This window comes from Buteo buteo, chromosome Z, assembly GCF_964188355.1.
Source record: "Buteo buteo chromosome Z, bButBut1.hap1.1, whole genome shotgun sequence".
Classification (NCBI taxonomy): domain Eukaryota; kingdom Metazoa; phylum Chordata; class Aves; order Accipitriformes; family Accipitridae; genus Buteo; species Buteo buteo.
In genome coordinates, this window is record NC_134204.1 from 14901897 (window position 1) to 14924651 (window position 22755).

Consider the following 22755-nt stretch of genomic DNA (forward strand, 5'->3'; position numbering starts at 1 on the left):
GTTATCTTGTGGGTACCTGTCTTCATAACAACCAGATTTTTGCAGAGCTAGGAATGGTGTTCAAAAGCAACAGAGGATGAATGCCTTTAGAAATAAGTTCTGCAGCTTTCTGGAAGCAGGAGTGTAACTGAGTATAGCAGCTCTCACTTGGCTTTAGTTGTGATGTCTGTGTAAGAAACTGTTTTGATGTTATCCAGATATACAAGTACATTGTGCATTAGTAGAAAAGCTAAACTTTCGCTGTGAAAAAAATGTTCTTGATCAAAACTGTGTATAGCCTGAACATTTATTTTTCCCAAAACTAAAAAACCCTGAAGAGTGATTTAAACCATTGACAAAAAAATGCATGCAAAGCTCAAGGGCAACCAAGTAAAACTCACTCCTACTTCACATTATGTATCTGCAGCTACCTTCCCCCATCTAGTAGCCAGAAAGCCAATAGACACCATCTTTGGCCCTGTTAATCATTCACTTCAGTTGCTCAGGTACAGACATTCGGTGGATTTGAGGTCATCTAGGTCCTGTGGTTTTGAGCTGTTACTGCAGGAAGGCATGTGCCACCCAGGTGGCTCCCAGACACCTGACAGTCCTCTGGGGATGTCTCAGGTGCTATAATGCATCTCAGATGGCACCAGATGCCTGACTTTCTCAAAGTGCCAGCAGATACCTCTTAGTCACCTGTTGTTGCTGGGAAGGGTGTCAGTTAGCATGTCTGAAACTGAAGCATCTTTGCTCTTCAGGGCGCACATCATAGGAATTGCTGTCTTCATTATTACCACAGTTCCTCCTCCCCATGTAAACAGTGAAACATGCCACAGATAGTTGATGCTATTTTCTGACTGCCTGTGTATTCCTCAGAAATACCTGAAATATCTTAGGAAGCTGGCAGAATTTCATACAATACCTGGCTCCTTTTCATTAAACTTAGTCCACATAGTGCTGGCACTAAGATCCTTAGTGTGTTTGGATTTTAAAAATTTGTAGCTTTATGCTTGTATATCCTGGGGGGGTTTATGCTTGTTTTGAAATAACTAGTGCTTATTTTAACTGAAGAACAAATTCCCAGTGTTACCTCACATGCAGTGGACCTTCGGGGTCCATGTTGCATCGTGTAGAGTCTCTCACAGCTCTTCTAGGCAGCCTGAGACAAAGATGAGTCCTGCACACGCTGAGTCCACGCTACTTGGAGATGTTTTCTGCTGGGATTTATCTCATTCTCATATGTAATGCTCTTATTTTGGTTTTAAAAGGTGGCTGGCTTTGCAGTACTCTTGACTGCAATGTTTCAGATCAGCATAGGAAACAGTTGTCTTTGTTTGCTAAAATGTTTCTCTGAAGGTTTGCTGACGGTATCACCTAATGTGACAGACCTCCCAAGGTCCTTGCAAGTAGAACATGTGGTCTTGATTATAAGCAGTTACCCCCTTACCTAGTAAAAATTGCATGCTTGGTTTATGTTACATTGCTCCATTTTCAGGAAGGAAAGAGAGGGCAAATTTCCCCAGGGGTTCTCATTTATTTGTGATTTGGTTTCATTTTTTTTTCTAGAGGGAAATGATGTAATAAATCAATTTTTGTAGCCTTTGTTAATTACAGATGCAGGTTGTGGGCATTTCACTTATATGGTTGTTGAGTTTTTGCTATATCAAATCTTTCAATGTGTCATGGACAATTTAGTTGAAAACAAAAGATTGCATATATCCAGTTTAATAACAACAAAATGAACTGTCCCAAAGAATCAAAGTGTCATCACCTGCATCGCCTAAATACCCTTCATCTCCTGGGGAAACAGATGGGGTTTGCACTGTGCCTGGAAGGTCACCAGCCTTGGGCTTTGCCAGACCAACAGAGGAAGTGTCTTCTGTTAAAAATACCCTCCTGCTTGTCTCCACAGCAAATGTGACAGAAGTGGCTGCTTAATCTGGGTACATCCTTTCCTCTGGTCCTGGCTATCACCACCAGGCTCATACTGAGCAAGCCATTGGCACAGGTGCTTAAATATTGTGCATGGTGCTTGAATGTGTCAGCTGAGGCTCAGACACAGGAAAAAGCCTGTCCCTTGGGCCCAAACCTTGATGTAAATGATGGTGATGTGTCCTGGAGATAGCAAATGGAGAAGGTTTTCCACAGAACTGTTTCCCACAAATCTCCGAGGGCTTTACAAAGCCAGTGTTTGTATTTATAGGGACAGGGACAAAAAGCAAGAGACAGGCCAAGTGATATGCAATGCCTCACTGTGAGTCACTGACAAGAATAAAACTCAGATCAAAATGCCCCTGATGTATTCTGGATTTAGACCTGTGAGGGATTCTGCATGATGGCAGTCAGTCTGTTAACACTTCCATTCAATCTGCCTGCATTGCAGTGCCCAGTGGTCTACCTCCTACGCTCTCCTGTGTCTCCTAATCAGTATGCTGGTGGCCACCTAATCGGCAAAACAAGAGTTTGCATGGCTTTCTATTTGTTTTGAGAAAGATTTCTTTGGTATAACTTAATCCCTGATTATTTGGAAAGAAGCTGTCTAAAGTTCATGATGCCCCACAAGTTTTCCAATTAATCGTGAGAGGATTATAGGACCTGGTAGAGGGTCTTAAACAGGCTTCATCTCCTTGTACATTGAAACACTGATTTAATGAAATATAGCATGCTTATAATCTCTGTAGTCATTGTTTTGGTATTTGCGGAGTACCACTTTGCTTAATTGTCCCTGGTTTGCCACCCATTATGAGATGAGGTTTTCACCAAAGCAACAGAGGGCTCTTAAGAAATGGGCTTGTGTGGGGGTTTCTCTACAAAACGCCCTGTTGGCTTCTCTGCTTTCTGTTTGTTTTGTAGTTTTATCGCATCACATCACATGTCAGTATCATGTCACAACTAGTGAGCAAACACCAAGTGTAGGGAAGAGCAAGGCGACTGAGACGCCAGTGGGCTGTTAAATGATCTCATTGTTTGTGTGTTTACTCATCTGTATAAATTCTGGCATAGTTCGAAAAGAGTACATCTCCATAACTTCATTGCTCCTGGCTGCATTATGTGTTACCAAAACTGCTCACAGGTCAGCAGGTAGAGTAATATAGCGTGGGCTGGTTGAAACTCAGATAGAGCCAAGGAGGAGCAAAAGAGGGGATCTGGGGCTGTGATGAAGACCTGTGGATATTAGGACACCTTCTGAAGTTACACCTTTACTGGTGATGCCAAACTTACATCCTGAAGGTCTTTGAAGAAGGGCTTCAAAGCAGTCTTTTCTACCAGCAACTATAAGCCGTACCTACTTTGCTCTCTCCAGCCTGTCAATGTTGTACCATTTCAATAAGGTGAAAGGAATCATTGTCTCATTTAGAAGAGTGGGTACATTTCATCTCCCAAGGTCTTCTGTTGGAAAAGCATGGAATGCTTTGATCTGCCAGATGAAGGAGTCACACTTTCTGCTTGGGGAACTGCTTGTCTCTCCTAAGTTACCAGGTCTCATTGCATGCTGGTGGTTATTGATGCAGTTTAGTGATAACTCCACTCAAATCAGGACAGTAACACTTCTGTAAAACTGGCATAGCATTAAAATCATGTCTACACATGTAAGCAAGTGTGCATATCTGAATGTGAATTTGAGACCTAACATTTTCCTACATGTGAATATAGAAAGACCTCATTCCCTGTATTGTGCTTCATTCCTGCCATCCTTATTGAACCTAAATCCCATTAAGCCAATAGAAAGTTTGCTTGAGAAGGGAAAAAACTGTAGCAGAATTTGGACTGCAACAGATGTTTATTTTGTAGCTTGTGACTTCCAAATTAGAAAATGGAGATTGTGTATCACAGCTTGTTTTAATACAGATTAGATTGTTTCCCCTGACACATGATTGTGAATTTTCCTTTTTTCCCCCCAATTTATCTTTTTGGCTTCTGTTACTCTTAAGTAAATTAGCGTTTCATCCATTAGAAGAACTGAATTATTTCTGAAATAGTTTCAGACACACAATATAAAGGCAATAAGTATTATTACAGACCTGACTTAAAAGCAGAAGTATGCCAGTGAGCTGAAAATTGCTGCATCTGTTGGGAGCTGCATTAGTGCTGGACTCTGCTTTGTTCATATAATTTCTGTTAAACTGCAAGTCATATTTATAATGCTTATATTTAAGGTTTTGCACACTGAAATTATTTTGTAGAAATCCATGTCTTATAAAATTACTTTTGCCAAAGAAGGAAGTCTGATGCAGTGATGGACATAAGATGATTGTTGTAGGTCCCTTCCAACGGAACTCTTCTCTTCTCTTCTCTTCTCTTCTCTTCTCTTCTCTTCTCTTCTCTTCTCTTCTCTTCTCTTCTCTTCTCTTCTGCTCTGCTCTGCTCTGCTCTGCTCTGCTCTGCTCTATTCTTCCTACCTTCCTACCTGGAGTAAAATTGCCCTGTGATGGTGACTAACCTGAATGACTATACAAGTGAATACTAGGGGTAAGAGGTTTTGCCCACATTTTGATAATACCTATTGTTTTCCATAATGAATGCAGGACTGGGACCAGTTCATAAATGTGCAATCTGTTTCTTCAATGGTAGTCCTGTGCCTGTGCATCCACAGTCACTAGCAGAAATAATCTGGATATAGTTTGTTCAGCTGACCTCAATGGTATGACTCAATACTAGTTGTAAAGCTATGAGTTCTCTGCTTAGCTCAGTTGGTAGAACTCTGTGCTGAATATTTCTGTTTAATATACAGTTAAATTGTATTATTTACAGATGATTAGGTATACATGTTAGAGTGGAAAGGCTTATACACATTCTCTCCCATCTAGCATGCTGTTTTGGTTGCAAGTGTGTATGCCTCATTACCTCTACTCATTTGCCTCTGATTTTTCTGTATGCTGATGTAACATGTAAGGCCATTGATAAGTAACTCCCACAGAGCATATGGTCGGCGGCCAATTAGCCAGTGAGGGCACGCATTCATATCTGGTGCACATATGCTTGATTTTATAACTGTCTGCCAGGATTTCTGGGTTGCAGTCATGGCAAAGGAAGAAAGTACAAAAAGACTGAGATGAGTGGTCTCCTGCCTGAATCAGGTCAATGAGATATTTTTCCTTTATTGTCCACTGAGGTGGGAGATGGCTGACCCCAGTTAGACTGGCTCAAATGGCCTGGTAGCACTGTGCCCACACTGCTCCCTCTGAAAGTCTGCTAGGCCTCGTTAGCTTTTGTTGGCTCCAGTGGGTTGTTCAGCGGTGGTAGTGAAGTTCTCACTACCGTCAAGTGACATTTTCTAGGTTGTCAGGTCTCCTTTCTGCAGGCAGCCACTGCCCAGCATGACTTTGCGTCTCTGCATGTTGCAGTGTGAAGGACCTGCTAACTTAGGAGGAAATATGGGCAGCTTGTGGCTATTAAAATAAAAAAGCACACATGGTCAGCCCATACAGAGGCTTTTTAAAGCAAGCATTACCCACGATGTTTTTAAGTGATCACAGAATATTTTATGGAAAAGGCAAGTGTATGAAGTCTGTTTTAATGGTTGTCAAATGTCTGTCTATTCTTAATTTCACTGAAATGACAAGTAATGATAGAGATGCAGTTAACTGACGCAGTTATCTTTCTTCATGACTTCTGGTAAATTTTAACAGCTAAAAAGCATAAACCATTGTTTAAGCAGAATTTGCTATGTAAAGTGTAGAAAAGCACAGACTTTTCTACAAGGACCCTCTTACTGTTTAAACTGTCTGTTCCCAGCAGGGAGTCCTTCACAGTGCAGTTAAGTGCTCCTGGGAGAGGCAGAAGCAGATTATGCACATGAAAAACACATGAAGTTTGTGATTGTTTCTTTTTTCGAGGTGCTAAATTGTGTTTTTAAAAATAGCTTGAAAATACACTTAGGATGCTAATTTCAGAAGCATTAGAGCCAGTAGTGACAAAGTCCTAAGCAGAGCCCTACCTAGATGCATCTCTTTCACAGTTCCAGTTATTTGGTCGCTAATAGGGCAGATACAGGACTATGTATTTATAAAAGGGAAAAGCTTGATCTAAACCCAATTCAGTTATTAAAATGTTGTCAACACTGAAATAGTTCAGAGCTGTTGTCCTGGAAGAATGATGGATAAAAGTCAGTTTGCAGTGGGAGAACTGAGTTTTGCCTGCTTTGTTTGTTTAGTCACATAGTAAGTGACTAAATGGTCTTCATTTTGTTTTAAATTGCATGTCTATCACTTGAACATGTCTTCCATCTTCAGGCTGACACTTGCATTGTCTGTATAGGATTAACATTAACACCACGTCCAATTTCAGTGTGGAGAATGAGGGAGTGGTAAGATCTGAGCTGCTGTGTGTAAAGAGAAAAAAAATATGTGAACTGAATATACCAGTTGTGTCTTTTTAGGCTCTGAGGAGTTAGGAAGTGGAAGCTATGGGCATCGGTACATCACGGACACAGTGACTGGAGATGATGATGGATTTGATATTGATGACTCAGACTACGACATTTACATAGAAGAGGTAAATTTCAAGATTTCACTTTGGCATTTCTGTTTTCTTTACGGTCTCAATATTTTAAAGTGTCCAGTCTTGTCAGGAAGTTTAATATCTGATATAATAATGTGGTGGTTTTCTTCGGTGAGGATGAGTTTTTTGCCTCAGATGTGTGTCTTGGAAGGTATTTGTTTCTTCACCACATAGCATTTTAGCTTTTACTGAATTTACGTTTCTTTATTTCCTTTCAGCTCAGACCGCTTCCTGCTATCAAAGGAGGCAACAGAAAATTTCTGGTCGAAACTAAGGTCACACCAGGATCTAGTTCCAGGCTCCTGTCACGGGTCCTTACAACCACTTCTGAACCCACTACTTCCACTCCCACCACTACACGTCCTTCAACCACAGCAAGGGCGACTACGGCTGGGGCGGTGAGGAAGGGCGGCACGTCTTCTGCCGCGCGCCTCTTTGATCTCTCCTGCGATGAGGCCATCTGTTCTGCAGACAGCTTTTGCATCAACGACTATGACCGGGGTGGCTCACGCTGCCACTGCAACTTAGGAAAAGGAGGAGAGACGTGTGCGGAAGGTAGGTTTCTGCGTGCCTGACTTCTCTTTGTCTGGGGCAAAGAGCAGCTTCACGATGAGCCAAAGTGCTCTTTGGAAATAGCCAGCAGGGCTTAATGGGTCCTTAAGGGCAGCAGCAGCTTCCACGTCCCAGTTCAGACATCAGCCCCTTTGCTTCTTTTTACTCAGCTAGGTGTGAGGAAGTTATTCTTTAATAAAGCTGAATGCAGAACTCATGGGAAGGTGCACAGGGGAGGTTAATCCTCCTTCCCCAGCTAGGAGTAAGAGGGTGATGGAGCCAGGTATGTTGGTAGGCACCCAGACCTGACAAGGTCCAGCCATGGCATCCACAGCTTCCAGCAGGGACATTCAACCCCCCTTTGACCCTTGCCTTTTGCCTGCAGCTGAAGCCCTGATCCACCCACATTTCCAGCATGGTCCATCGGATGATGCTCATCCTGCAGCAGGGATGTGAGACAGACCCCTTGTTGTAAAACCATCTCCAGAGGAGACTTTCCCCATGGTCTGCAGGGTAGAAGTGCTGGAGTGGTAGCCCCAGCACTCATGTCCAGCAGCCTGGGGCAAGAGAGGAACAAAATCCCCTCCCCAGTTCAGGAAGCATGACCTGAAGCCTGGGTCAATGTGAGGAGGTGTGGCTGTCCCAGTCAGGACTTGCCACATGTCCTCTCTCCTCTCTGCAGGGTGGCTGAGCCAGGACAAGAGGTTGCTGAGCTGAAGGAGGCTGTCCTGCTTCTCCTTCTCTTGCCACCTTCCTGTTCTCTCCCTCTGCAGACCTAACCTTGCCTTTTCATTGGGTCTGATGTTGAACTGACCAGCTGGTGAGCCACTCCAACTCAATCACAAGGCCACACTTCCACCCCCCGGAGTTATTTTTTCTTCTGGTCTGGTGACCAAGGAGACAGATGAATGCCAAAGCTCGTGCAAAGAAAGTGTCCCGTTGCTTGTAGTAGTGCTGTTCCATGAGCTAAGAAAGAGCTGATCCGTTGCTCTGCATGACAGTCTGATCTACCAAGGCCCTGACACACAGCAGAGCATCAGGGACACATGTTTCTTCTGAAGGCTTGTGTTAGACATTCGTAATGCACAGTGTCTTGCATCAGGGATACAGACACTGAGGGTGTTTGATCTTCTGCTCCTGGTGCTGCTTATTCTGAAAACAATCTGTTGTGACTCAGCCACATGGAACAGCTGCAGATGTGATTTTTGGCCTTGATCAACGATGAAGAGTTGAGGATTTATTTGAACTGACATAACTGTATACAACTTCTAGAGGGGGTTTGTTAACGTCAGTCCAAACCCACCATTTTTCACAAGGGAGTGTGTTATTCCTTAGTAAGCAGTAGCATCATGTACCAATATTCCCTTGTACTGAATTTCTCCACAGCAGCCAATATTGTTAAAAAGTATATTAATCTGAATGAAAACAGTCTTTTCTTTACAACCAACAGCTGCATGGTGGTCTGGTCCAGTCAGTTCTGCTTGTGATCGGGCATGAGTTAATTGCTCTCTGCTGCAGTTACATTCAGGTTTATAGCACTGTTTTTCTTCACCTCAGCCTAAAATGTATGCCTTGCAAACAAAATGGCTGAGCGTGCTGTATCCAGATCCAAATATGCAAGAAAAACGCACTCAGTATTCAAATAGCAAAGAAGAATAGGACTCCTCATCCTTCCTTCCTCATTAGACTTAGATGCACAGCAAAAATTAAGAATTCAGGCCTGAAACTGTGTCTGTCCTCAGTACTTCTTAGGAAAACGAGCTGCAAAGGTAGCAGTAAGACATTTCTCTCATCTTCTGTGCTGAAGCCAGGATGGGCCTCTAACATAAGACAACAAAGGGTGAGAATTGATAGCGCCAGCTGAAGAGAGCAATATGAAGGGCCTCTGTTGCAGCCAGAGATGGAGAGATGCCTGCAGGGGCTCTCTTCTCCCCATCACTCCCTTTAGCTTCTGCCCTGAGTTGACTTGAGGGAAGTGCTGGAAGCCGTTGGGCTCTTATGAGCCATCCAAGGATTCTGCAGATGCTGGACACAGCAGCTATGGAGCAGCAGTGACTAATGCGGCATAGAGTCTGGCCACATTTCCCACATATGTTTTTATAATCCTGCAAAATAGAAAATTACTTTGTTGTCTCTGGGTCAAATGAATTCTTAAAAGGAGATAAATACAAAGTCGATGGGTTCTGTCTTCTGTAACAAGGATGAAAATCTGGAGAAATTTCCACTGAAGCCAGCAATTAAACTGTTGAGCAGTATTTGGCTCTCAGTATCCTGTTTCTTTCCAAGTTCACCAGGTCCTTGGGAATAAAGGAATTAGTTGTAAAAGGCGGTGGGAGGACAAGGCAATAGGTTAACTGATTGTTGACTGCTGCTGACTAATGGTTGTCTCTGGAGGAACTCTGCCTTTCATTCTCACCTGATGTTATCTAGTGCTAAATGTGTGTATCGATTTTTATATGGGAGAAAACTGCTAAATAACATGGTTTTGTCTTTGCTTTTCAGATATTATTATCCAGTATCCGCAGTTCTCTGGCTACTCATACATCACCTTTGAACCACTGAAAAACTCCTATCAGACATTTCAAATTACCCTCGAATTCAGGGTAAGTTTAAGCAATTCCAAGCTCACACAGGGGCTTCAAATTTTATTTGCTTATTCTGATGCTGTGGACAACAGAACAATAACTTAGCTTCAGTATAGCTTATAACGTAATTATGGTGAAGCTATACATAACCTTCATCTCTAAAGGTCTGGTTTTACCTTCAATGCAAAGGAAACTGGTAAACTGACTTAAAATATTTGCATCCATTATTGGTAGGTAATGCATGAGAGAATCCCTGAGACTATTAATACTGGTATTGCAGACTAGCAGCAATGTACGTTGGCAAGGTTATAACCATGGGAATAAGCTACAGGCTGAAGTACACCTGGAATTTTTGTGAATTACAGTTTGGAAGTGGTATGCATGTCCTGGTTTCAGCTGGGATAGAGTTAACTGTCTTCCTAGTAGCTGGTGCAGTGCTATGTTTTGTGTTCAGTATGTGAAGAATGTTGATAACACTGATGTTTTCAGTTGTTGCTCAGTAGTGTTTAGACTATAGTCAAGGATTTTTCAGCTTCTCATGCCCAGCCAGTGCACCTGACCCAAACTGGCCAACAGTGTATTCCATACCATGTGACGTCCCATCTAGTTTAGGAACTGGGAAGGGGGGGGCAGGGAATCGCCGCTCAGGGACTGGCTGGGTGTTGGTCGGCAGGTGGTGAGCAATTGCCCTGCGCATCATTTGTACATTTCAATCCTTTTATTACTACTGCTGTCATTTTATTAGTGTTATCATTATCATTATTAGTTTCTTCTTTTCCTGATTTTCTCCCCCATCCCACTGGGTGGGGGGGGAGTGAGTGAGCGGCTGCGTGGTGCTTAGTTGCTGGCTGGGGTTAAACCACAACAATGCAGTATCTTAAGCATGTAAGAAACTGTGATCTTCTCTTTGCATATAAGAAACTGCGATTTTGTTGTACTGAGCAAAATATTGCCCCTATATCCAGAGTTCATTTCCTAACCTGCAGCATTTAAGTAGGCATTATTTTCCACCTTTGAATTTTGGGACACCAGCTACTAATACATGCAAGAGACTGGACTACTTACACTACAGGTCTGAAGTGATGGGGTACACTCCACAGTGACTTGTCTTAATGCTGTCTGTATATTATGGACAGAACTGGTTGGGCTGCCTGTAGAGAGGGTGGCCGAGCTCTCAGATGCACCCCTGCTCCCACGTAAGACAGACTTGCCAGCCTCACAGCCTAGGTACGAGACTGTCACTAAAGCAGCAGCAGTCTGTTGCCTCACATGGTGATCTAACACTCTTCTGGCAATTTGTCATCTTAAAATGCAGGATGGCTGCGAAAAGCCACTGTGTCAGCTGCTATGCACATACGGAGAAATTCTGCCTGCACAGGTTGTTCAGCTTGAAAAGTGTCAGGCTCACTGAACATGTGAAGCAGGGTGTGTGTATTCATGTGCAGTAAATCTGATGTGTCTACACTTAACAGGCTTGCTAGGACATCCTTACTAGACTTAGTGCTCAGAGGTCTCATATGGGACATGTCTGACAGTCTAATCATTTCAGGCTTGTTTTTAGGTCTGATAATATCATACAGTAAGCAGAAGAGACGTTCTTAAACCATTTAAGCATTAAGGCAATGCTTTTCTAGGTTCTTCAAATGCATGATTAAAAATTGATCAACAAATTTCTGACTCTGCAAGTGTCCTGGTTAAACCACAACAGCAAGTTAAAAACTCCACCTGAAAAATGCTGTCCCTTTTCTGGACAAAAGTTCCCCAGTGCTGCTTGCATTTAACTGTTACTGTGAGGCTTAGACTTTGATTTTTCATGTTGATGCAATGATTGCAGGCTGAATCAGAAGATGGTTTGCTGCTATACTGTGGAGAAAATGAACACGGTCGTGGTGATTTTATGTCACTGGCAATCATCCAACGTAGCATCCAGTTCAGGTAAATGTCCACCCTAAATCTGATGTAAAGAGAAGGGGCTATTGCTGTCTCCAGGGACTGCTATGTATGATGAATATCTGTCATGTCTTTGACTTCTGCCCCATGCAGTGCACAAAATGGACAGTATTACTTCATTTAAGAGTTCTTCAATATTTTTTTCTCTCATCCTTCTTTAGTGGGTGGACATGGGCCCTCTTGAACTCTTTTTAATCAGACCTTGGTGTAAAGGCAAAATGATCAGTTTTCTTCAAGGCATTAGTCTGGGGCTCATTGCTATGTTCTCAGAAATGTCAGTGAGCCACTGCATTTGCTAAGCTTATGCTATATCAAGCTGTGCATAGTCAATGTTTTTGCTTCACAGCAAAAGGACCTGCAGATAATGTAGCAAAAGAAAGGCTTTCATGCCAGCATGGGGCCTGGAACTTCATCTTATATCCCTTCTTTAGATGGGAGTTGCAGGTTTTTTGAATGAAGGTGGAGGGGGGTTCTTGCAGTCCCACAGATATGAAGCATGTGAAAGAGTGTCTCAAGGACCTCCTTACTTGGGAGGATGAGTCCTTTGAAAGTGGGGGATAACAAAGTGGGTGCTGTGCCTTAGTTGTGTTTCTGTTCAGCCATACTGAACGGCTGTCAGAGAAAATGGCACGTTTTGTGCACCTTCAGCTCCACAGAGACTCTCCTAGAGGTCTCCTTGTCAATAGTACTGAGTTTCATGTAGAATCACAGTTACTCATGTAGCACTGTCTCTCACCAGGGAGCTAGAATAATTCTCCAGAGAAATTACTGTGATAGCAGGAACTCAGATTGTAATTCCCTCTATCCTGAAACAGTTTCAGCTGTTGGCCAACTTTGCAATGCACTTGGTACAGCCAGAGAATGCAAAATCTTCTCCATGGGAGAAAGATAATGAGGTTTGAAACTTAGTACAGATCATATGTAGACCTGCTGTCTAGTTTTCCTGCGGTCTGCTAATACGCAATGTGAAACAGAGAGGTTCCCAGGAGCAAAGGGAATATTTGGAGTTTAAAAACAACTTTCAATTATTTGGCTAATGTAAGATTGTCACCTTGCCCTCTGTGTCTCATGCTCCCAGGTTCAACTGTGGCACTGGAGTTGCAGTCATAATGAGTGAAAACAAAATCAAGCTGGGGAACTGGCACAGTGTCACGTTGTTCAGAGACGGGATGAATGGCTGGCTTAGGATGGACAGCGATGCTCCAGTGACAGGAAAATCTCAGGTAGGTAATCCTTGCACCTGCATCTCAACCTTGGGTTCTCTCAAGATTCTGATGACACTTTTTTTAGCCAGCGGAAGTCCAATCAGATTTTAAAAGTACATTTTTATTTATCAGTGTTGGGGCATTTAATGAACCAGGATCAGGGTACAGATTACTCTTCTACATATGTAGTCGAAATTACAGAGATAAATATCCCACTGCTGAATTCCATCACAGGTTCCCTGTTGTCCTCCATGTTCGCTTTGCCACCCTTCTGCTACACTTTGCTAGTGTCAGATACAGGCTGCTATTAAAAGTTTGCCAGGCTTTACAGCTGCTGTCCCTGATTGCTTTCTTTTTCAAGCCTCAGAGAGCTGCTCTGCTTCCTCAGCCGGAAGAATTAGATACATATGTATATATGTGTATATATTCCTGTATAATATGCATATAGCCACACAAGTTTTGTATACAGAAGCATAATTATGTGTATACCATGGGCATAGATTTAAGCACAATAATGAAGATAGATATTCTGCCCTGACTTACGTTAACACCGACAACTTCATATGAGGCCGCCAGTATAAAATGTAATAGAGGAAGATGTCTTGACTTGCTCATCTGTTGCCAAGCCAGAAAACAGAAATGAAATTAAGGCAATGAAAAAAAAAAGACAGTTGCTCATTTTTTCAGATGTCTTTCCTCTTCCCTTTGATAGCCACTATTAGCGTGCCATCCCTAGCCCTGAAAAAAAGCATCTTCAGACATCTTATTGCTTTACACTTTCATGTGCAGGCACTGAAGGGAAAAAAATGCTGCGCATTGAGTTCTCATCAGCTGGAAATGACAGACAAAAGGATTTCAATGTCTGTCACATGTTGCTGTGAGGCCATGCAAAGGACAAATGTGAATCGGGAAATCAGGAGAGATAGGTCCAGTAGAGACTAATGCCATTGTACAGCACCCACAGCCAAGAAAGATGAAGTTGAAGAAGAAAAGGTGCAGCAAGGGAATAGTAGGAGGATTATGGTTCACAAAGTCTATTACAAGAAGAGTTTGACAGTGGGCACACATTTTTCTAGCTGCAGCTACAGCAGAAATAAAGTTAATTGCTCCGGGTGCTGCTCTCCACCAGAACCTGCTGCTCCTGTAGTATCGTTGCTCTAGTGAGTCCTTCTCAGCCCTTCCTAGCTAGAATGACCTGAATTAGTGTCAGCAGAGTGGTAGTGTTTTCTGACCTCATTCATTTTGACTTGAACCATCTAGAGAGTAAAAGAGAAGTGGAGCTTGACAGATCAAGGGGGCAGGAGCATCAAAGGCGACGGGTGATAGCAAGTGGTTGGAGGCAGGCCAGAGAGCTGTATGTCCTGACATATACCCACCATGAAACCCCACGGACATCTGAACTCTCTTTAGCCACAGGCTCCACCTGAATTATTTTTCCCTGCTGAAATTGAGATCCATTTGATGAGTTTCTGCAGTGCACTGTGCAGCGAACACCCCTAGACTCCAATAACCTTGGTTTATTTAGCTTGGCAAAATATAGGCTGTGGGGATATAATTTATTGTTATAAACACTACGGAGGCAGGGCAGGGGTAAAAATCCAGAAAGCTTTTAGGCTAAAGATCAGTGCTGTCGGAAGGACACATCAGTAAAAACTGGTCATGAATAAATATGGGAATTTTGAGTGTTCTCTTCTAAAGGGCAGTGAGGTTTTGAAGAAACCTGTGAGTAGGAGGCAAAAGACATATATTCTGATCAATTTATGGAACCAGTTATGACTCCATTGCCCAAAATAGCATGGAATTTGATTCAATTGTCCAGAAAGTTCTGGGTTGGGGTTGGGTTTTTTTTTTTTGTTGTTCCTTCCTGTGCACTATAACAGCGTTAGTAAACTTGTATGTGTACATTTCTATAGGCAGGTTAATGCCTCAAAAAAACAAAGATGGGGAGTAAACTTAGTGCTGGTAAAGTGAGCAGAACCCTACTGAAGTTGTAATTTTATCGGCTTTTGCCTTGTCTTTTTTTTACTGTTGTTTTTTGTCATTTTATTTTTATTCAACACTAAGCACTTGCTGTCCAAAAGGCAGTATCACATTGTTCTGTGTCCCCCAGTGCTTTGAGTTTAGAAGATAAAAAAATTTTGGCAAAAGTAAAGGAAGAAATTGCAACAAAAGACGGATCACAATCTTTCCTCAGAACATAGTGATTTTTAAGGTTTTTATTGTACTGTTAGTCATTCATGTTATCATGATGGATGTGGGTGCAAAAAGTAATGTTTAAAATGGTAGACTGATTGGAGGAATGACTCATGGAAAGGAATTACCAATAAGCAAGCTACATATCCCCTGACATAATTCTTTGTGGAGAAAAAAAATTTATTATACCCAGTATGGCTTAATTAATTATCCTGTGTTATGTCTGTTCTACATCACATCATACTCTGTTTTCCCTTTAGGGCCAATATAGTAAAATTACATTTCGGACTCCCTTCTATGTTGGTGGTGCCCCCAGTGTGTACTGGCTGATCAGAGCCACAGGCACCAACCGTGGATTTCAGGGCTGTGTTCAGTCGCTCAGCGTCAATGGAAAGATAATTGATATGAGACCCTGGCCATTAGGGAAAGCTCTCAGTGGTGCTGATGTCGGTAAGTGTAATGGTATGAGATCATTAATCAGTGATAAACCAGGGGTTATGTTTTTGCCTGTTGAAAAAAATTGAGCAATGGTCCGGGTTTGAGGGATGAAAGTGCGATCTCTATTTTTGGCGTGCTGTTTCTCTATGCCTTTGCACATTGCTTTTCTTGGGTCTGTAGTAGGAGGGTTTATCACACTGTGCAAGTAAACATCACTGTTTAGTATATCAAAACCCCTTGTGGACACAGTTATCCTGCACAATAAATAGTAAAAACAGTTCTTACAGGCAAGCAGGAAACTCAGTGTTGCCAATATAATTATGTCTGTACCAGTATTTCTGCCAGCTTCTCTCCAGATGCCTCTTCATGCTTCTGACTGACACAGTCATGTCATCAGAAATCAATAGTATGTACGCTGTGCTTGTATTTAAACCAGCATGGACCCAACAAAATGTGTTCTGCCTGAAGGCATCACTGCACTTGACCAAAGCAACACAGGGATCTTTCAGACCCACAGCAGTGCTGTGGCCATTACAGAGGGCTTTTCCCCATTAAATTCCATTAGTGCTGAGGAAAATAGGCTTTCCTGTCGACCATCTATTGTTTTCATTTCCAGAGTCACAGTATGTTTTAAAAATACCATGGAATAAATGTTTTCAACAGCTTTATGAAGTGGTATTATAACATTATCGCCCCTTCACAGATTAAAAGATGGCAAAAGAGGGAAGTTAATTAACCAATTCTGTCTTTTTTATTCATCTCTATTTCATCCATGTAATGGGGACTTGAAAAAATGACAAAGCAGCAAAATCCTTGCTTTAATGAGGTCCTAGTCTAAACAGTTTAACAGTAACCCCAAGTCAGAAAGCTAGTGATAAAGGCAGGAAATAGATCTCATATCACTGAACTCTCCATGCCATGCTTTAGCCACAAAGTCATCTTTCTTCTTTTCTATAGCTGTGCACTTGGCATCCCAAGAAGGAAGTGATTAATGAGAAACTTCCTAACAATTGCTCTATATTCTCTAGATACCATGACCAAACTTCTCTGCAATACAGGGGCAGAACAGGGGCCCAAGAAACAGGTGCTGGAAAGAATAAGATTTTGGAAGCAGAGAGTAATTTCACGACAGAGTGAGAATCTATGAGATTTAGATAGATAGATGAAAGCCCTGCTGAAGTTCTCTAAGCCCTGATCTCCATTGCTTTTTGGGTTGCCGCTGGCTTCATTCCCATCCATGAATGCTCCAGATACTACTGCATTAACAATCAACATCAATGAAAATAAATGCTGGGTTCTGCCATGTGTGACTCGAAACTGAATGATAGAGACTTACTGTCCTTATGTGACTGCACACATTTATATGAAACTGTACCAGGAGGGACTTGCAAACAATATGCCATATAAGTCAAGCTTAAAATAAATAAATTGCAAGTGAATTTTACCAGAGTTTAGGGATAGTTTTTGCTAGCCAGTCTTTTGTTTCTTTTCTATTGGCACAGCGTATAAACCAGGGGTGCTGTGGTACATGGACCACAGAATTGAGGGTGGGGAGGAGTGAGGTCCATCCTGTCCCTGTGCCATCTCTGCTGGCTGCAGCAGAATCCCACCGGACCGTGAGCTAAGGGGCGGACGGGGGAGGCAGTGCTCGTGGCTCGCAGCAGGCATGGCAGGACCCTGTACTCCCGCTGCAGCTTCCCTCCTTCCTCATCTGCCACTGCAGCCAAGCAGATGCAGCCATCAGACCTGTGGTTTGCCTTTTTGGTGTAGTCACCTGTGCTGGCCCAAAGTCTGTGACAAGTCACTGAGACATTGTGAGAGCAGCCTGTCCGTAAATACCAAGACTGCTCCAGTTCAAACTGTCCCTCAAACCAGTGAGCCTATGACTTGCCCCATTATTGTTATCTTCCTTGTCCTTTTCTGTTTCTCAAAGACTTCAACTTTGATCAGTTTGAGCATACCGCCAGCATTGACTAACAGTGCAGCAGATGCAGTAAAGATGAGTGTTGTCTTAGTTTTCTGTTTGTGTCTCAAACTTGATACATCTAGATCCTTGTTTACCCACGTCTTGGCTCTGCTTCGTAGTCTAAAGAATAGAGCTAGTGCTACTCGTTTCTGTCACTGTCATGATAATTGATGAATAGGTGAGAGATCTCAGAGACAAGATATCCGTCCTGCTCTGGTTCACTATGGCCATTACAATGCAGCCCAGAAAGGAAAAATATGGTTCGATGAGCACTGCAAGCACCCCTGCTCCCACGGCTGGGCGCGGGGCAGCTGTTTGAAGGGGTAGTTGTCCCCTTCCACATAGCAGGAAAATTTGTTCTCTTCCAAGGGACTTGTATATTTTGCTTATGCTCCTTAGGTTAGCCCTGGAGCTAATACTATACTGCTGTACTATATACTGCTATACTCAGACCTTCCCTCTCTACAATACAAAACGGGTTTGGCAGGAGTCTTGTAGATGTGCAATACAAGACAAGTCTGGTCTAGCAGGGATTTGTTCCAGATGACCTGAGAGTTATTACTACCTCTGTCCTGTGTTGGTGAGAAAAGGTTATTTACCACTGTGGACAGCAGAGTGATCGGGAAGAACTAGCACATCAGCCATTTACATCTGCATACTTCTCTGTGCTTTTCTTTCTGGCTGTGGGGTGGGAAATCAAACTGCAAAGCTGGTGCTGTACTAGTGCCAGTACCTTGTTGAAGATTTGTAGAGTCCTGGTCTGGAACAGTTTTTACAATCAGAGGGCTTAACAAAACAAAAAGGGCACTTCCCCTTCTTGCAGTAGTTTTGCAAGACTTCTCTCACACATCTCAGATAACAAAACTGTTCTCCAACGTTTATTGTCAGAGCTGCCTCACAACATCTCTGTCACCTCAGAGGTAATATTTCAATGTGCCTCAAAATAAATGTGCAATTCTTAGTTTGTCATAAACACTTTGCCCCTCCAAATGACATGCTTACTCTTGTACACCACAAATGTCTTATCTGGGCTTTCTTAATGTGTAAGTTGTGTTCATTACTAGTAACGAGGGGAGAATTATATAAACAGAAACTAAAATAAAGGAGAAAGTAAACAGAACCAACAAAAACTTCCATCAGATGTACATTCGACCATTGCATAATCTAACTTTATAGATATTAGTTTTAAGAAGTAAATGACTAAATTATTTGTTCTACAACAATTTCAGCTTAATTCCAGCAAGAAGAAATAATCTCCTTGTTCCTTCAGTTGATGTGCCAGCATAGTAGAAATGTTTCTTAAAAAGCCCATATGCTAATGATATGAATCCCTTTTAGTGCAGACAACAGGGCTGACAACCTCATTTTAGTTAATAAGATTAGTTGATGATGATTAACATCTTCCATGCTTACCATGGCATGAATTTACAGTGAACAAAGAAGCAGTTAAGGTAATTGAAATTAAACAAGTAACAGTGCTTGTAAACAATCTAGACAGATTTCTATTTCATGAGAAAATAAAGCTAGGAACAAAAGCAGAAGAAAAATAATCCAGGGAATGATTGAAAGCTGCCACTCTCATGTTTTGTTAGTAAGTGCTAATTTTTGCTATTTTTTAAGGTCTCTTGCTGGTCTGCTACTAAAAAAAGTGCTAGAAATCAAGTTACCTTGTCTAAATTGCACACCATTTGACAAAGAATTTAGGCAGGAGAGCAAATTGTATTGGCCAAATAAATCTTTGACAAACTTCTCTGATAAATCAATGTTCTGACTCTGTGTTTAGGTGAGTGTAGCAGTGGCATCTGTGATGAGGCATCCTGCATCAACAGTGGTACCTGTACTGCAAGCAAAGCAGATTCATACATTTGCCTTTGCCCTCTTGGATTTAAAGGTCATCATTGCGAAGAAGGTGAGAGGGTGTTGGGCTGCTTATATTTCTTTGTATGTGTTATTTAATGTTCGATGTGTTTTCCACACAGTGACATCCAAGGAGGTCTTACACTATTACACTAACAGGAGAGAGTTCTTGTTACTTTATCTTTTTAAAATCACATACTGAAACCCTCTTCCACCATCCACTTGGGGGCTCCATCTATCTCCTACATAATCAGTGATTCTCAAATCACTGTGCTTATTTAAACTAACTATAATTAGGTGTCTCAAACTTACTTTTCAGAGGTTAAAATAATGTACCACTCCACAGCTGCACATTAACTCTAAAAAAATCCCCACTTTTCTCCTAAAACCAGTGTCAGTTGTATATTCTGAAATATAAAGGACCCAATATCAATTTCCTGCTGAAATAACACAGATACAAACAAGTAGACAAATACTTACAGCATAATTTTCTGTGCTGCAGAAATGTTCATGATACCACCCATTGTGTGCACGCTTGCTATTTCAAAAAAGTGTGGTGAATCACTAAAGAAAAGGAGCACAAAGCTTTAGAAAACAAATGCATCCCTGGAAAAGGAAGAGATTAAGGAGGGAAGCAGTGTTGGCTAGGACAAAAAATATTTTTAATGTGGAAGAGGAAATTTTTAGGTTGTTTTTCTTAATGTTAGCTTTAAGTACCTGACAAAGGGAACTGAGACTGGTTGGAAGGAGTCAGTCCCTTACCTTTGAGCCTCAAGTGACCTGCTTGTGTATTCTGGATTTCCAGCACTCACCTTGGCCATACCTCAGTTCAACGAGTCCTTAAGGTCATTTGCTAGCACACCCTGGCCCTTGGAACCACAGAATTACCTTTCCTTCATGGAGTTTGAGATGACATTTCGTCCAGATTTAGAGACTGGTGTCCTTTTGTACAGTTACGACACAGACAGCAAGGACTTCCTCTCCATTAACATGGTGGCTGGTTACGTGGAGTTCAGGTTCGACTGTGGCTCAGGAACGGCTGTTATCAGGTAAACAGCATTGCTTGTGTTTCCTTTCCAAGAGTGCCATGGTGCTGACCCAGGGGAGGAGTGGGCTGGAAAGAGTAATAGCCTATGGTGAGGTATGGAAGCCCATCAGTCTCTAGTGCCTACTTCTTCTAAGGAAGCACAGAAACACTAGAACTGTATGCAAAGGGACAGGATTTTCTTCCTACATGAACTTATGTTTCAAAGCTTTATTATGAGTGTTACCATGTCATGCCACCATCTTACTGCAGATGTCACTTTTGTTTCTGTATGGTATTGTAGATATTCCCTTCTTGCCTCTGTGACATTGTACCATAGCTAATTAGGGGATCTATAAATATTTTACGCGTATACTTTCTAGCCACAGGATTGTACAATATTGGCACTTTTGTAAGCATCCTTCTTCCTGGTCTCCAGTACCAGGCAGTAAGGAGGTGTCACAAGAAGATACACCTCCAGGTCCTCCCTTTACTCATAGTGCTGTTTTTGGGGGAATCTGAGGCTAATACCCAGTTTATACAACTTAAGCAGGCTAAAAGATAAATATATAGTTTAAATGAGTCACCCAGGCTTCCAGACAAAGACAGACCTTCTGAGAATGATTCATCACATCCTAAAATTAATGTCTAGGATAGGAGCAATGAAATGCCTCAAAAAGGGCTGCTCTCTCTCTCTCTCTGTGTAACTGAGTGCCCAACCTCTGGACAGCTGTTCCCTGGGCTTTTCTGAAAAGGCAATGGGCTGAACAGAGCCACTCAGTACCTTGGATGTGGTCCAAGAGGCTGCCAGTTTGACTAGGCTGACCTAATATCTAGAAATAATCTATATAAAACTTATGTAAAATGTGCATACTGCCTGCAAGTCTTGCATACCGTATGTTTCCTGTAGATAGACATCAGGAATTTTGGCTATACAGCAATTAGGAGAAATGTACTGATTTTCCACTGAATGAGGGCTCAAGCAAACAAGCCCATTCAGACGACAAAGGGAGAGATGAAATTTCAAGGGAGGAAATGCAAAATAATGCACAATCCTAACAATGTACAGCTGTGGCAATACAGTTAGTGTGGTCAGACAGAGAAAGATCCTGGAGTCATCATGGATAGTTCTGTGAAAACAACAGCTAACTGCTTAGTGACACATGCAGAAATGTAAGTACAATGCAGAGAATTATTAGGAATGGAATAAGGAACAATGCTTCTGCAAAAATCCACAATGCACCCTGTCTTGAAAACTTGATGCCATTCTGGTCACTTCATTTCAAAATAAATTAGCAAAATTTAAAAAGAAGAGTAGTGTTGATATCCAGAACATCTTCCACAAATACAGCAGGACCCTTTGACCTGGAAAAGGGTCTGGTGAAAGTATGATAAAGGTTTTTAAATTGTGAATGACTTGGAGATAAATAAGGAATGATTATTCTGTATTTTTTCAATATGGAATAATTAGAAGGAGCCCAGTGAAACTGCAAACTGAAAAACAGCAAACAAAGAAAATAAGAATTTTTTTCTTTTTTTTTTCCAGACAGCACATAAATAAGTTGTGGAAACGAATTGTCGCAGTATGTTACAGATGCCAGAACTATAAATAGTTTTAAAAAAAAATTAGACAAATTTAAAGAAAGCTCCATTGAGGGAGATCAAACACAATTGTACGGATGCAGCCTCTGACTCAGGAAATTGCTAAGTGACAAGTTGCCAGAAGCTGGGAGGATATATCAAGGGAAGAATCACTCCATACTTGCCCTGTTCTTTTCTCTCACCAAAAAGGCAGAAATAGCTAATGTTGGAGACCTTTGCTCCAACCCAAAATGGCCCTTCTTACAACAATCTTCAATCTTTTTCTGATTACAGCCGTTCAATCCTATTACTGGCAAACATAAGACATTAAAGTAGACAGCATTTCCCCCCGCTCCCGCCCAAGAATGTTGTAGTGCTTCAGAATACCTTGGACTAAAGTTTAATCAAGATGTAGGCTTGTAAAATGTGGCAAGAGCCACAAGCACAAGCCTGGGAGTAGAACTGCCTCTTTCTATTGGAAAGCAGAAGAGCAAGCAGGACACCAGCTAGCACCTGGGTCACGAGCATTGGGGAAAAAGAGTGTGGTGAGATAGCTGGGTAATGGGGGAGACTCATGAGACTGCCAGGCTTCCTTGATAATTGTCAGGTTGTTTTGTTCAGCTCCTTTTTCTAGATAATGTGTGCAACTCGCACCTTGTCATCAGCTCTGTCAGTGATTAAATGAGCTAAACAGATTCCCTGGTTTTTTGTGCCTGCTTAGCCATTATCCACTTAAAAGTCTGCCTTGACCTTCATCATACCACTTCACACCTACCCTTTGTCGTAAACAAGGATATAACTCTGGTTGTCCTGACTATCTCTCCTATAGGACCAGGCTGTTAAATATTGTAATATAATCAGAACACAATTATAATGTCTTTATAATAAAGGATGAGGCAAGCTCATTTATGTACGTCAGCA

General features: G+C 41.9%; 1 protein-coding gene across 1 annotated transcript in view; it reads left to right on the forward strand.

Moving 5' to 3' along the window:
* The window catches only part of EGFLAM (EGF like, fibronectin type III and laminin G domains), a 76956-nt gene that overhangs the window by 35787 nt on the left and 18414 nt on the right, over nt 1–22755 (forward strand). Inside the window, exons 8-15 of the mRNA XM_075020035.1 lie at nt 6362–6477; nt 6702–7038; nt 9538–9638; nt 11455–11555; nt 12649–12793; nt 15229–15418; nt 19156–19281; nt 20035–20278. Of these exons, the coding sequence (XP_074876136.1) occupies nt 6362–6477; nt 6702–7038; nt 9538–9638; nt 11455–11555; nt 12649–12793; nt 15229–15418; nt 19156–19281; nt 20035–20278 (1360 nt within the window). The remainder of the gene's footprint in view (nt 1–6361; nt 6478–6701; nt 7039–9537; nt 9639–11454; nt 11556–12648; nt 12794–15228; nt 15419–19155; nt 19282–20034; nt 20279–22755) is intronic.